Source organism: Pleurodeles waltl, chromosome 8, assembly GCF_031143425.1.
Source record: "Pleurodeles waltl isolate 20211129_DDA chromosome 8, aPleWal1.hap1.20221129, whole genome shotgun sequence".
Taxonomy (NCBI): domain Eukaryota; kingdom Metazoa; phylum Chordata; class Amphibia; order Caudata; family Salamandridae; genus Pleurodeles; species Pleurodeles waltl.
The window spans coordinates 658,800,153-658,815,922 of record NC_090447.1 but is presented as its reverse complement, the minus strand read 5'-3'; the positions used below and the strand labels follow the sequence as shown (position 1 = coordinate 658,815,922).

Below are 15,770 nucleotides of genomic sequence, written 5' to 3'. Positions count from 1 at the left end.
TCATTCATCATGGGTGAAAATTGTTAATGCACTGATAAATAGCATGTGTCTTTGGTTAGAAATAAAAAGAATGCTTGAGAAACAAAGCCTAGCAGGCCAGTGTACGAAGTACCACTGAGCCCAGACCGGCTCGTGCAATGTGCAAGCAGCAGTCAAAGGTTCCTTACTGGAGTGTGCCAGGTCATCAACTTTGCTACTGAGTGGCATCCACATCCCAGAAGGCAAATAGACCAGATGGTGCAGTTTGGTGGATGCTGATTGTTCTACCTTGCTTCTCTTAACCTCCAATGCTCAATGGTTGGCAAGAGTTTATGACTATTACATTGTGATCAGAGTTTAAGAGAGGCAATTGCAGTGCATTAAGCATATTGCTTCAAAAAACTTGCTATTTGAAAAATAGCATTGTTTCATTTAAAATTAACATTTAATGAAAATGGAATCCAAGCACAGTGTGTTTTAATCTTTGCATTTATAATGCATCACTTACCTACTAACTGGTTCTCCGAACATCCTGTTTTATATCCATAAACATGTTTATCCCTGCCTGTTCTGCCTGCATCATTCCGATTTGGATTATGGATCCTCTAAAATGTAATTAAGTCATTTGCTATTTCCCTGAGCCATAAGCCTTTACATTGCAGGAATTATAAGGTCCATCTTATTTTCTACTCCAGATTATTGGCTTTACTGTAGGCCAACCTTCTTAAGTAACCGAAATGTCACTTTATAAATTTTGTATTAAACAAGTATGCCATTCTTATTAGTTTTGTTAGCTATTGCATTATAACTTCGAGGGTGGGGAAATATTCAATGTACCCTAATTGTATGCTAGTTATTATACATTTTCTGTTATTATCTGCTCAATTTAGCTGCTTTGTTCATCCCTGTTGCTTAACGGTACAATGTTCTGATTGTATTAAATTCACGCCAGGAAATAATTTTATATGAAGGACATGGACCATGTGAATATTTCCACTTGCTTGCAAATTGCATTAGAGGTGTCCCCTTTACAGTGTTCATTTGCGTTCTCAATCTTCACCATTAGTCATGATGCTAAATGAATTAGCAATGTTTGTTCTGTTTCTAGGAAACGCTCCGGGATCTGGAAAAGAGAAGGCCACAGCTAGATGAACTAATCACTGTAGCACAGAACCTAAAGAATAAGACTAATAATCAAGAGGCAAGAGCAGCAATCACAGATCGAAGTAAGTGTTTTGTGTTTCTTTTTCATTTGTGCAGTCCTTAACTATTACTGACAGGTAACTATAACAATAATTGGTGATTCTATATTGCGAAGAAGGAACCTGGGTATATCATCAATGAAGACGAATGTTGCTTTAGGATTGCTTATACATAAGCTGAGTGTAATAGATCTATGGATTAAGATCAGATCATGGGCCAAACACTGAAGGTCTTGCTTGGTGCAGAAACGTCAAAAAGGTATATAAAAAGTCTACAAATGGTGGAAAATACCAAAAAGCCCTGGATATTGTTTATAACAAAGCTGATGGCACAATAAACTATAGTGACTCAGTGATCCACAGTTTAAAAAGTGAATAGAGGAACACAGTTATTCAGCTCTAGAGGTTACAATATGGTATTCTAATTATATTGTATTGTATTGTAATGTAGCATTTTACTGACATATATTCCCCTAGAATGTAAAATAGTCTTAAGCAGTAGAGGCTTTTACGTGAATTTTATATTGGATATGAAGTTATTCCTAAATGGTTTAAATATGAACACTGATATATACGTAATAGAATAAAACAATCAAATATATAGAAGTAGGGCCATGCTCCACAAGCTGTAAGTATACATTTAGTATTCCATGGCTTTTCTGTTTCAAGGGTAAATCCACCCAAATTAAAAACAAACTAAGCACATTGCATGTGAGAGAGCATGATTCCTATATCCAGGCGGGAACTGTTATTCACCTCACCTTGGGCTGGAAACTGTTCTAGTATGCCAAACTCCTGGACTATAACTTCTTCCTAACTTACTTGTTCTCTTCTTTAGTCTAATTGTCAGTCAGTCAGTCAGTCAAAATAACTTTATTCAGCATATTGCCATAAAAGTACACATACATACATATAAATCATCATAAAATACAGTACTTATTACATAGTTCAAAGGCAAGTCTCTTTGATCTGCAAGTCTATAAAATCTAAGTTTACCACTTAAGCCTACTAATCAATATAAAATAATAAATACTTATAAAATCATATACGACAGTAAAATGATATCTAGATTCCCTTAATAAATAGTCAAGTTACTGATTCATATCGGTTTCTAATGGTGATAGCGGATTTAATCAAATTTAAAATAGAGCTGCACATTTGTTTGGATGAAAGGCTTTGAATGCCAATCAATCCTTCTTTATAAGAAAGGGTGTGCAAATTACGCAAAATAGGTGATAAAAAAGTTTCCCTAGGAGCTGAGTAGAGTGTACAAAATAAAATAAAATGACAAGTCTTTGTTTTGAAAAATTATCACAAGGGCATGGCGGTAATATTTTTTCCCACACGCATTTTGTCGGAAACGCCACTCTAAAATGGATCAAGTTAAATCTAAAAAGTGCAAGTAAAGAATATAAAGAAGAGATCGGGAACCAAACAAAATAAGGTTCTAATGAATCTGAAAATGAAATTTGTACATATGAATTAAAATAACTCAATTTCTCTGCCACTTGATATCTAAGGTTCATAACGTGCTCTTTGTGTCGAAGTTTAACAATTTATTTTGCATTGGCGGGCAAGAGCTCTGGTTTAAAATACATAAACTCCAAATCCAAGTTTCGAAAGCCATTGTGAACAGAATTTAACCATGGAATTTTGTTAGAGTTTGCTAACGAAATACATTCTTTTATACAATCATGTGTTAGAATAGCCGCCGGATTTAACCATACATTTATCCATAACAGAAGTGGGGCAATATCTATCAAGTCTGTAATGTAACGGATTCCCAACTCCTCATGGCATATAATGTTTGCTACGTTCTTGGGCACCATGAGTAGCCGATGGAGAAATTTATTCTCTGCCAGTTGTAATACACTTGAACTGGTATATCCCCAGAGGCCACTCCCATATGTCGCCGCCGAAACACATTTGGATTTATAAAGCGTAATGATCTGATGAACCGGTCTATGCCCTAATCTACGGGCAGCGCGGAAGATTGCTTCAACAATTCTTTCCAGTTGTTGGAGCTTAAAATTCAAATGAAATTTCCATGACAGAGTGGTACTTAAATACAGACCTAGATAACAAAAATCTTTTACCTTTGTTAAAGCGTTTCCCCCCATTATAAAACATTTAGTGCGTGTGTTTTTAGGACCGCAAACCATAACATGTTACTTTTTAAAATTAACTTTCAAATCAAGCTCTTGTGTATGCATTAGAAAAAGATCCAAAAGGGTCTGTAGGCCATTGGCCGTGCGAGCAATTAAAACGGCGTCGTCGGCATATGATAAAATCGTCAATTGTCTAAAACTCATCCTTGGGAAATCCTTACCATTTTGGGCTAAATAACTTTATAAGCCATTTATGTACAACAGAAATAAAAAAGGTGCCAAAGTGCAGCCCTGTCCGACACCCCAATTGGATGCAAGGGGATGGGATCTTTCGCTATGTTGTCCAAACTGAATTATAATAGTAAGATCAGAGTATAAGCGTTTAATAAAAACCAACAGATCTTGCTCGATCCCCATTGTGTCCATTATTTCCCACAATTTTGCTCTGTTCACCATATCAAATGCACTGGACAGATCTATAAAGGCTAAGTGGATAGATTCCCTTTTTGCAATAACATATTTGCTAAGAATAAGATGTAAATTTAGGGCCTGATCCACTGTGCCTAATCCAGGCCTAAACCATATTGAATTGGCGATAGAATGTTTGTCCTTGCAACCCACTCCTCAAGCCGGGTCAAAATGACACTCCCCAGAATCTTTGCCGTGGAGTCAATGAGAGAGATAGGTCTATAGCAAAAGGGGTCAAGCCATTTACCCTTTTTAAATATCGGGACAAGTATTGCCGTTAACCATGAGGAAGGAATAGCACTTTGAATAGCACTATTCAAAACATTTTTGATTAGTGAGACCCACAAATCAGGTAGAGATTTAAATAAGTCCACGGAACCCCATCGGGGCCGGGGGCTTTCCTTATTTTCATTTTATTTATTGCTGCACTGATCTCATATGCCTCAAGTAAAATACCACTCTTAATTGGAATGGGAGTGGCCAAACGTGGGAGGGCACATGCCACCTCACCATAATTAGGATTATTTACGGACTGAAATACAGTTGAAAAATGTTCTACCCAGAACCCCTCAGGTATCAGACAGTCGTCCTCCCTATTTACCTGCCCTGAGAAATATGGATGATTAACCACCTTCCAAAATTGAGAAGGGTCCCGCAGTTCTGTGGCTGCCATGAGATCTTCCCAAGCGCTAGTGCGTATTTCATTTTTTCTTTCCTCAAGAACTGACTTGTATCGGCCTCTAGCCAGTTTAACTAAATCGCGGCTGAATGGAATAGTTTTAATAGCTGTCTTTAGATCTCTATGGGCAGCAGTACAGGCCGAATTAAACCACTGTTGAGGTTTTACACCTTTGGGATATTGGGCACACTTCAGTGCCTCAGAAATGGCACAGCTTAAAGACTCAAAAGCAGTTATAAGATGGTCGCAGGTGGATTGCAGGGACAAACAAGTATTAATGTGGACCTTATTTTGAATTATGAGGACCTCATGAAAAGTGTTTGGGTTTACTCTCTCCCATCTCATACGGGGGCCAGAATTTCTTTTAGATACCTCTTTACCTTTATGTACTATCCTAGGTAAAATTTCCCTAGTTTTAAAAGCTAATTTTATGCTCAAGGGATTATGGTCACTGGCACAGTGAGATTTAATTTTAAAATCCACCATTGAACGTGAAAGTGAAGGACAGATAAGGATAAAATCAATAATGCTGCCATTCGTGCTCCCTGTATAGGTAGGTATTTCCCTTGTCTGACTGTTTGTCATATCCCTTGCAAAAGCAAGATCAAATTTATAAATAAGGGTATTCAAGGCATTACCTGGATTAGAGTGGATAAAATGAGTGAGTGACTCTCTGCCTTCTGAGGAGACACCACACAGATGAAGTAATTCATGATTGCACAATTGAACGTTAAAATCTCCAACCCAAATCATATCAAATTCCCTGTCCTGGAGTTTTCCAGAAGAGTCTAACAAATCTGTAAGCTCTTCGAGGCTTCCTGGCAGGGCGGTACTAGAAATGTTATTATAAAAATGTAAGAGTAAGATGGCTTTCCGCCCGGTCATTGATAATAAAACCACCAAGAAAAAAGCAGAGGACCAAATCAGGGAAACCTTGATTTTTGGAAGTAATAATGACACAAGTACCAGGAGCCCGCCACTTGCTCTGCCCGCTCTAGATGGAAGAGCTGGCTGGGACACAGAATAGTAGCCATCTAAATAAAAGGGTGCCGTATGCCAAGTTTCTTGAAGGCAAATGATATCAAATGTGGATACAAACTCCAACCATTCTAAGTTTTCAGCTTCAGAACGTAGCCCAGCAATGTTCCAACCAATTAAGGATAAAAGGTCATTACTTTGCTGGGACATTATCCCAGGCCCCTTAATTATGGCCGTATCTGTTATATTCTGTGATAAGCTAACTGGCTCATCAGACCCTGTAGGCAATTCCAAAAGTGTATGCCCTCCAACCAACTCGTTTTCCTGTATAGTATCATTTAGAAGCCCCAACCCCTCCATTTGTCAATCAATTGCATCAAGGGAGAACTGATTTTGGTTGCCCTCAGGATCGACTGTGGGGGTTCCATGAAGGTACCTTTGGCAGAACTATATTTTGGCTGTGGGAAACCTTCATAAAAGGAAGTGATAGAGTGTTCGGCCCATAAAAAAAGTTAAATTTTTATCCCACCATTCCCTTTCACACACAATGGTAGAGTCGCCAGCAAATAGTTAACAAAGTGAGAATTTGCAAAATTGATCATTATACAATCACCTTCATGTACTTTTTTAGACAAACCTACCCACTTCACCCTTCTTGCCATAATTATTCTATTATTTAGATCATCTTGATATCTAAGTTTTCGGCTCATCCAGTGTGCACACTTCCTTATTAGAGCATGAGTATCTTCCTTCTGGGTACGATCAAGAGGGGGCACATTAGCTAGAACTAAAACATAAGGCAAGCTATCCGGTGGAAGATGTAAAACCTCCTTTGTGCTGGAAAAAGGTCTAGGCTTGAAAACTGTATCAGGCTTCAATAAGGCAGTCACACCACCAGTCAAAGTGGGCAAGGGATCGATTAATGGATCATCATGAGAGCCACAAGTGGATATGCAGTAAGACGAAAGTTGATTATGATTCGTTGAACAATTAGCCTGCTGTGAGGGTTTGGAATCAGACGCCAATTTCCGAGTAGAAGAAGTAGAATTTGTACCAGTTTTTATAGTAGACTGCTGAGACAACAATTTGAAAACAGATTCTTGTAGCTGCTCAAATTTAGAATTGATTAGTAATGTTAATTTCTCCTCTAAAGCCACAAAAAGGGGTTTGAGGATTGAGTCCAAATTAGTCAAATGGTTATCTCTTAAATTCCTACAATCTGAGCCAAATTCACCAAATGATAGATTTGTCTTAGAAAGAAGTTCAGCCGGAGCGACCAATGATGGAGAAATAGGTCCCTTAGCCTTCAATGATTGTTTTAGCAACTTAGTACATTTGCGGTGTCCCCCAGCTTTCCTTTTTTTGGGGGGAGGGGGAATGTCAGCGAAATGTTCAGTGTTAACTACATTAGAGGACTGTAAGGAGTGCAAGACATTAACATTGTCTTCAGACAGAAGCGAATCAGAATTATGGGGGGTAATTAAAGAGTTTACAGACTGTGTATGAGTCGTAGGTTCTAAAAAGGCTCTTTGAGTCAAATTATTGGCCACCCCAATCCTTTCTTCTACTTGAACAATTTCAGTTTCAATGGCCCCAATAACTGAGGATAAATAGCTAGTTATTGACGATTGAACGGGCGCAGCATGTGTTCCTTCAGCCCCAAGTGTGGTGTTCTTCCTTTTACCCATCGTCTTTGAAATAATAGTGGGCAAAACACCAAAATTTGGCCCAATCCAATCCGATGAGAGTAGTGCACAAAACTGCTCCATTAGCAAGTCTTACTTGGGTGCCGGTTACTCGGGGACTTCCTGAACCGTGGAACTCAGAGGGGGGGGGCCGACGAGCGGGAGCGCAAGAGTCTCCTGTGGCATCCCCTCCTCCTGCTGCCCGGCTCCGGTCACAGCTAGCTGCCCCACAGTATCTTCAGGCAACCAGACGCCTATGGGTTGCCTAATCCAAAGTCTATAGAGGGATATCGGGGGGTGCCCTGCCCTGCCTCTTCCTGGAAATGACGGGCAAGGACGGGCCCGCGAGCGGGAGCGCAGTTGTAAAATTTAAAGGGCTCCCAGCCCTGGGTCAGCCCCTCCTCCTCACCAGCAACAGCGTCATGCGTTGTGCGCGTCCCGCGAGCGGGAGCGCAGTTGTAAAATTTAAAGGGCTCCCGGCCCTGGGTCAGCCCCTCCTCCTCACCAGCAACAGCGTTGTGCATTGTGCGAGTCTAATTGATTATGCTATTGTTTTTTTTCAAGTAGTACTTCAAACCAACTTTTTGATGTGTCTCTATGTAGTAAAAAAAAAGGAATTTCTATCACCCAGTTTAAAAAATGTCATTCCTGCACTGACCTCTGTGATTATTGTTTATCATCCTGAACATGTGTTCTTGTGCTTCTATGTTCCTCGATTGAGAAAATACACATTATAACAACCAAACTACATATACAAAAATAAACCCATTTTGAATAAATACATTTTTTTTACGTTTCCCTACATTTCATCCAGAGAGGCTCTGCAGTCAGAGCTGAGATTTTTGTATGGTACAGTATAGGGAATACTAAAAAAGTTTATTGAACTTGGAAGAAGTTAATCAAATATTTTTATGTTAAATATTTTCCAAAATAATTTCATATTTTTATTTAAAATATAGAACAAAAGAAAACATGCTACAGGAATATTTACTTTATTTTGAATTAGATTTGTAATTCTTTAACTAGATTAAATTAAATTACAATTATTTTTTTCTGAAGTTAAATTAAAAATAAATGCCCACCTAAAGTAATAAATTGATGTTTTATTATGCATGAGTACATATTAAAAGTGTAGTGTAGAATTAATTTAATGTAATTTGTTTCTATTTTACTAAATATAATCTTAAATCCATTTTTAAATTTTAAAAGGGTGGTAAAATATGTTGTAATTAATAAGTTTGATTTTTAGATTATTTTCTAACAATACATTACAAATAATTATATGTTGAACTATTTTAAATAACTGAATTTAATTGAATATTCTTTCAATGGGGTTTTATTTTAAGTCCCTACCTCCATTATTTGCAATATCAGTGGTTTGCCATGTGTGTTGCTGAAATTAGTATTGATCTTTTTGGCACTAGTAGAGTACACTTGTGCATTTTGCTCTGCCCCTTTTTTATGGGGTGGATATGTGCAGTCTACACTTTGGAGTAATTTTGCACTTGGATTTTGTGAGTAGCCAAAAGTAGGAAACTTACTCAAAAGTGTAAGTGTAAACGTATGTGTAAATTATTCCCAGGTCCAAGTTACCTTTGTGAATAGGCCCAGTTGTCTTTTAATTAATCTCCTTACGAATTTTAGAAGAATTTCTGCATCTCCTCAAAAAGGTATTCAGTCCCACTTGTTTGACACAACAACCAGGGCACTACTTGTCCGTATTAACAAAGCCCATTCTATAGCACAACTCATTCTGATACATTGACACTTGTGGGTTTGACCACAGATTAGCTCAGCATATTAAAGCATTCAGCACAGCACTCCGGTCAGCACCAGTAATACCCAATTCGATCCTAGGTGGAACTCAAGCAAATCATTTTAGGACCCTGCCACCTTCCTTACAAAAATATTTTAAGAAAATGTCAAAGCATTTAAGCCTCCCATTTCCCATAGCTTGGTGCTGCTGTTAGGTGCTGGATACCACTTTACCTTGATGACTGTTCATAGGTGCTGAACTATGCTGGATTATGACACAACTGGGACACACTGGCCTTCAAACAGGGCTGCAAATCCTGACTGGAGTACAAACTCCTGTTTATTTCTGAATTACAAGTACATGGGGTCATAAAATGCACCTGATGGATTTGGTTTCAATGCATGGTTTATGCAAGGTAAATCTTGATCAAATCATGGGCGTACATATTTACTACTTGTGCACCTCAGAGTGAGGAATCAAAGCATTGTTAGTGTGGTATTCCAAATTCCTATGCTCATAAATTGGAATGGGGATCAAGCTGCCCACCCATTAAGTACCCAATCTCTGCATCTGTTATTTACCAGGTAAACAATTTGCACCCATTCCTATGAGTTAGGCATTACGGCGCTGGTTAATCATTAAATCAAAACCACAAATAACTGGCCCTTGAGCACTCGCAGTTAGCTTTGTGCAATAATGCATCAAACAATGGGTCATAAAGATCCCATTCAAAACAAAAAGAAAGAAAGAAGACATAGAAAGCATATATATATATATATATATATATATATATATATATATATGTTCGATGGCATGTGTAGCTGCAGATACACATGCTGTGCATTATCCTGCCATCTAGTGTTGGTCTCGGAGTGTTACAAGTTGTTTTTCTTTGAAGAAGTCTTTTGGAGTCACGAGACCGAGGGACTCCTCCCATTTTGGCTCCATTGCACATGGGCGTCGACTCCATGTTAGATTGTTTTCTTTCTGCCATCGGGTTCGGACGTGTTCCTCTTCGCTCCGGGTTTCGGTTCGGAAAAGTTAGTTAATAATCGGAAAATTTGACGGTATTGTTTGCGCTCGGTATCGGGTTAGCAATAGCACATCGACACCGAAGAAAAGAAGAGCTAAGGCAGCCCTTCGGGGCTTCCACTCCCCGGCGGGGCCTCGTCGGCCCGACCGCGTGCGTCTTCAAGGCTCATGGAACGGACCCCATTCCGCTTCTGCCCCGAATGCCACGCTAAGTATCCTTATACAGACCAGCATTTGGTCTGTAATTTGTGTTTGTTCCCTGAACACAAAGAGGATACCTGCGAGGCCTGTCGGGCATTTCGGTCGAAGAAGACGCTACGGGACCGGAGAGCTCAAAGGCTTCAAATGGCATTGACGCCGGCTTTACACCCCGACGTCGAATAAGAGGAGACATTCTCCATTCCTGATTCAGACTCGGATGAGCCCGAGAGTGAGCAGCCGGCGAGGCAACAAACCGCGAGTAAAACAGCCCCGGCCAAAACTCACAAAAAAATTATGAAAGCCCAGGGGACGCCACCGCCATCAGGCCATGGCTTTACCCGTAAGCACGGTGACCAAGCATCGGCACCGAAAAAGGGCACACACCAGCCGAAGACATCCGACTCCGGTCGAGATACCGGCACAGAGTATACTCGACACCGAGATACCGGCTCCGATCAAACTTGGCACCGAGATACCGGCTCCAACCAAACTCGGCCCGAGAGATCGGCACCCCGAAACCTAAAAAAGTTGCTTCGGAGCTGAAAAAAAGACTGCTGAAAAGGTTTCGGTACCGAAACATCCAGCCTCGGAGCCAAAACAAAACTCCTATACCGACGAACAAGGCCTTTCCTCACAACTACAAGGCCATAAATTTGGACAAGGACTAGAGATGGGAGAGCCAGACTATACACAGAGGAGGCTCCATATACAGAAGGACCCAGGGAAAATAAGAACTCTTCCCCCAATTAAAATGAAGCGGAAACTAGCTTTCCATGAAACAGAAAAGCAGCCAAAAGCAAAGGTGGCTAAAGAAAAAACACCACCACATTTTTCACCACAGCCATCGCCACCGCACTCACCACAACTGTCCCCAATTGCAACACCCCCAATGATGCAATCACCAGCGCACACAGGGATGAGCCAAGAGGACCCCGATGCATGGGATCTGTACGATGCACCAGTATCTGATAATAGTCCGGATTGCTACCCGGCAAGACCATCACCACCAGAAGACAGTACTGCTTACATGCAGGTGGTCTCCAGGGCAGTTACTTTTCATAACGTAGCACTGCATTCCGAACCTATAGATGATGACTTTTTATTCAATACCCTGTCATCAACACATAGCCAATACCAAAGTTTACCTATGCTACCAGGCATGTTAAAACACGCTAAACAGGTGTTTCAAGACCCAGTCAAAGGCAGAGCCATCACACCTAGGGTGGAGAAGAAGTACAAACCTCCCCCTACGGACCCTGTGTACATAACGCAACAGCTAACTCCTGACTCAGTGGTAGTAGGAGCAGCCCGGAAAAGGGAAAACTCAGACTTCTGGGGATGCACCACCACCGACAAGGAAAGTCGGAAGTTCGATGCAGCAGGGAAAAGGGTGGCAGCACAGGCAGCCAATCAATGGCGAATTGCCAATTCGCAAGCTTTATTGGCAAGATACGAGCACATTGGGACGAAATGCAACATTTCATTGAACACCTTCCCAAAGAGTTTCAGAAGCGTGCCCAACAGGTTGTGGAGGAGGGCCAAAGTATCTCCAACAACCAAATAAGATCTGCTATGGACTCAGCAGACACAGCCGCCAGAACGGTAAACACAGCAGTCACCATTCGGAGACACGCATGGCTACGCACCTCCGGATTTAAGCCAGAGGTCCAGCAGGCTGTGCTGAATATGCCTTTTAATGAACAACAATTGTTTGGGCCGGAGGTGGACACAGCTATAGAAAAGCTAAAGAAAGACACTGATACGGCCAAAGCCATGGGCGCGCTCTAATCTCCACACAGCAGAGGCACCTTTAGGAAGCCACACTTTAGAGGGGGGGTTTCGGGCCCAAAGCACAGAGCCTTCTACCCCACAGGCTAGACCCACATACCAGGGCCAATACCAAAGAGGAGGCTTTCGGGGACAATATAGGGGTGGACACTTCCCTAAAACAAAAGGGAAATTCCAAAGCCCAAAAACCCCACAAACTAAACAGTGACTCCAACGTCACAAATCCCCAACACATAACACCAGTGAGGCGGAGACTCACAGATTATTTCCAAAATTGGAAACACATAACTACGGACTCGTGGGTCCTAGCCATTATCCAACATGGTTATTGCCTAGAATTCCTACAATTACCACCAAATGTGCCTCCAAAAGCGCACAACATGTCCAAACAGCACTTGGATCTATTACAATTAGAAGTCCAAGCGTTGTTACAAAAAGATGCAATAGAACTAGTACCCAACCATCAGAAAGGAACAGGTGTTTACTCCCTGTATTTCCTAATACCAAAAAAAGGCAAAACACTGAGACCCATCTTAGATCTCAGAACACTTAGGGGGTCATTCTGACCCGGGCCGGCGGCGGAAGCCGCCGGCCTGGCGGGGACCGCCAGAATACCGCTGCGCGGTCAAAAGACCGCCGCGGGTATTCTGGGTTTCCCGCTGGGCTGGCGGGCGACCGCCAGAAGGCCGCCCGCCAGCCCAGCGGGAAACACCCTTCCATGAGGATGCCGGCTCCGAATGGAGCCGGCGGAGTGGAAGGGGTGCGACGGGTGCAGTTGCACCCGTCGCGATTTTCAGTGTCTGCATGGCAGACACTGAAAATCTTTGTGGGGCCCTGTTACGGGGGCCCCTGCAGTGCCCATGCCATTGGCATGGGCACTGCATGGGCCCCCAGGGGCCCCACGACACCCCATACCGCCATTCTGTTCCCAGCGGCCAAGAACAGGATGGCGGTATGGGGGTCGGAATCCCTTGCTGCGCCACCATGGAGGATTCCCCAGGGCAGCGGGAAACCGTCGGTACACCGCCGGTTTTCCGTTTCTGACCGCGGCTGTACCGCCGCGGTCAGAATGCCCATGGGAGCACCGCCAGCCTGTTGACGGTGCTCCCGCAGTCGTTGGCCCTGGTGGATTTTACCGCCAGGGTCAGAATGACCCCCTAAATCTTTACATCAAATCAGATCACTTTCACATGGTGACACTTCAAGACGTGATTCCCTTGCTCAAACAACAGGACTACATGTCAACATTAGATCTCAAGGATGCTTACTTCCACATACCCATACATCCTTCCCACAGGAAATACTTAAGATTTGTGATCCAAGGAGTACATTACCAATTCAAAGTGTTACCGTTCGGGATAACAACACCACCAAGAGTATTCACGAAATGCCTTGCGGTAGTAGCTGCGCATATCAGGAGGCATTACATACACGTATTCCCTTACCTAGATGATTGATTAATAAAAACCAGCACTCAACAACAGTGTCTTCAACACACAAAATACGTCATAGAAACCCTTCACAAGTTAGGGTTCTCAATAAACTACCAAAAATCACATTTACAACCATGTCAAATACAACAATACTTAGGAGCAACAATCAACACACAAAAAGGGATTGCCACTCCAAGTCCACAAAGGGTACAAGCATTCCAAAACGTAATACTAAACATGCACCCAAACCAACACTATCAAGTAAGGTTTGTGATGAAACTTCTAGGCATGATGTCTTCATGCATAGCCATTGTCCCAAACGCAAGACTACACATGCGGCCTTTACAACAGTGGCTAGCAACACAATGGACACAAGCACAGGGTCAACTTCAAGATCATGGGCCTGATTACAACTTTGGAGGAGGTGTAAATCTGTCCCAAATGTGACGGATATACCACCAGCCGTATTACGAGTTCCATAGGATATAATGGACTCGTAATACGGCTGGTGGTATATCCGTCACTTTGCCGTCACTTTTGGATCGGATTAACACCTCCTCCAAAGTTGTAATCAGGCCCCTAGTGTTGATAGACCGCCAAACATACTCCTCGCTTCATTGGTCGAATCCTATAAATTTTAACCAAGGGCGGCCATTCCAAGACCCTGCGCCTCAATACGTGATCACAACAGATGCTTCCATGATAGGGTGGGGAGCACTCCTCAACCAGCACAGCATACAGGGACAATGGGACGCTCAACAAAGCCAGCTTCATATAAATCATCTAGAACTACTAGCAGTGTTTCTAGCATTGAAAGCATTTCAACTGTTAATAGCACACAAACACATTCTTGTCAAAACAGACAACATGACAACAATGTATTACCTAACCAACAGGGAGGGACATACTCATCACAGCTGTGTCTCTTAGCACAAAAGATTTGGCATTGGGCGATTCACAATCACATTCGCCTAATAGCACAGTACATCCCAGGAATTCAAAACCAGTTAGCCGACAATCTCAGTCGAGATCACCAACAAATCCACGAATGGGAAATTCATCCCCAGATACTACAAAATTACTTTCAAAACTAGGGAACACCACTAATAGACCTATTCGCAACAAAAGAAGATGCAAAATGCCAAAACTTCACGTCCAGGTACCCACACCCTCGCTCCAAGGGCAATGCGTTATGATTGAGTTGGTCAGGGATATTTGCTTACGCTTTTCCCCCTCTCCCACTCCTTCCGTATCTAGTAAACAAATTGAGTCAGAACAAACTCAAACTAATACTAATAGCACCAACTTGGGCTCGCCAACCATGGTACACAACACTACTGGATCTGTCAGTAGTACCTCATATAAAACTACCAAACAGACCAGATCTGTTAACTCAACACAAACAACAAATCAGACACCCGAATCCAGCATCGCTCAATCTAGCAATCTGGCTCCTGAAGTCTTAGAATTTGGACATTTAGACCTTACACAAGAATGTGTGGAGGTCATTAAACAAGCTAGGAAACCTACTACAAGACATTGTTACGCAAATAAATGGAAAAGATTTGTTTATTACTGCCATAATAATCAAATTCAACCACTACCTGCGTCCACAAAAAACATTGTAAGCTACTTATTACACTTACAAAAATCAAAGCTAGCTTTTTCGTCTATTAAAATACATCTCACAGCAATATTTGCCTATCTGCAGATTACACATTCAACATCACTTTTTAGAATCCCAGTCCTAAAAGCATTTATGGAGGGTCTAAAGAGAATCATACCCCCAAGAACACCACCAGTTCCCTCATGGAACCTCAATATTGTATTAACATGACTCATGGGTCCATAATTTGGACCCATGCATTCTTGTGAGATCCAATACTTAACCTGGAAAGTAGCATTCCTAATAGCTATCACATCTCTTGAAAGAGTAAGTGAAATACAAGCATTTACCATACAAGAACCCTTTATACAAATACACAAACATAAAGTGGTTCTACGCACAAATCCAAAATTTTTACCAAAAGTTATATCACTGTTCCACCTAAATCAAACTGTGGAACTCCCAGTCTTTTTTCCACAACCAGACTCAGTAGCCGAAAGGGCATTACATACATTAGACATCAAAAGGGCACTAATGTATTACATTGATAGAACAAAACAATTTCGCAAAACAAAACAATTGTTTGTAGCCTTTCAAAAACCTCATGCAGGAAATCCAATATCCAAACAAGGCATTGCCAGATGGATAGTTAAGTGTATTCAAACTTGCTATGTTAAAGCAAAGAGAGAACTGCCTATTACACCGAAGGCACACTCCACTAGGAAGAAAGGCGCCACAATGGCCATTCTAGGAAATATACCTATGACAGAAATTTGTAAGGCAGCCACATGGTCTACGCCTCATACATTCACAAAACATTACTGTGTGGATGTGTTAACAACACAACAAGCCACA

General features: G+C 41.7%; 1 protein-coding gene across 7 annotated transcripts in view; it reads left to right on the top strand.

The window, feature by feature from the left end:
• Positions 1–15,770, top strand: part of DMD (dystrophin) — a 6,960,831-nt gene that overhangs the window by 4,684,780 nt on the left and 2,260,281 nt on the right. For all 7 annotated transcript variants that reach the window (XM_069204753.1, XM_069204756.1, XM_069204758.1 and 4 more), the window contains one exon: positions 1,088–1,205. In XM_069204753.1, the coding sequence (XP_069060854.1) occupies positions 1,088–1,205 (118 nt within the window). The remainder of the gene's footprint in view (positions 1–1,087; positions 1,206–15,770) is intronic.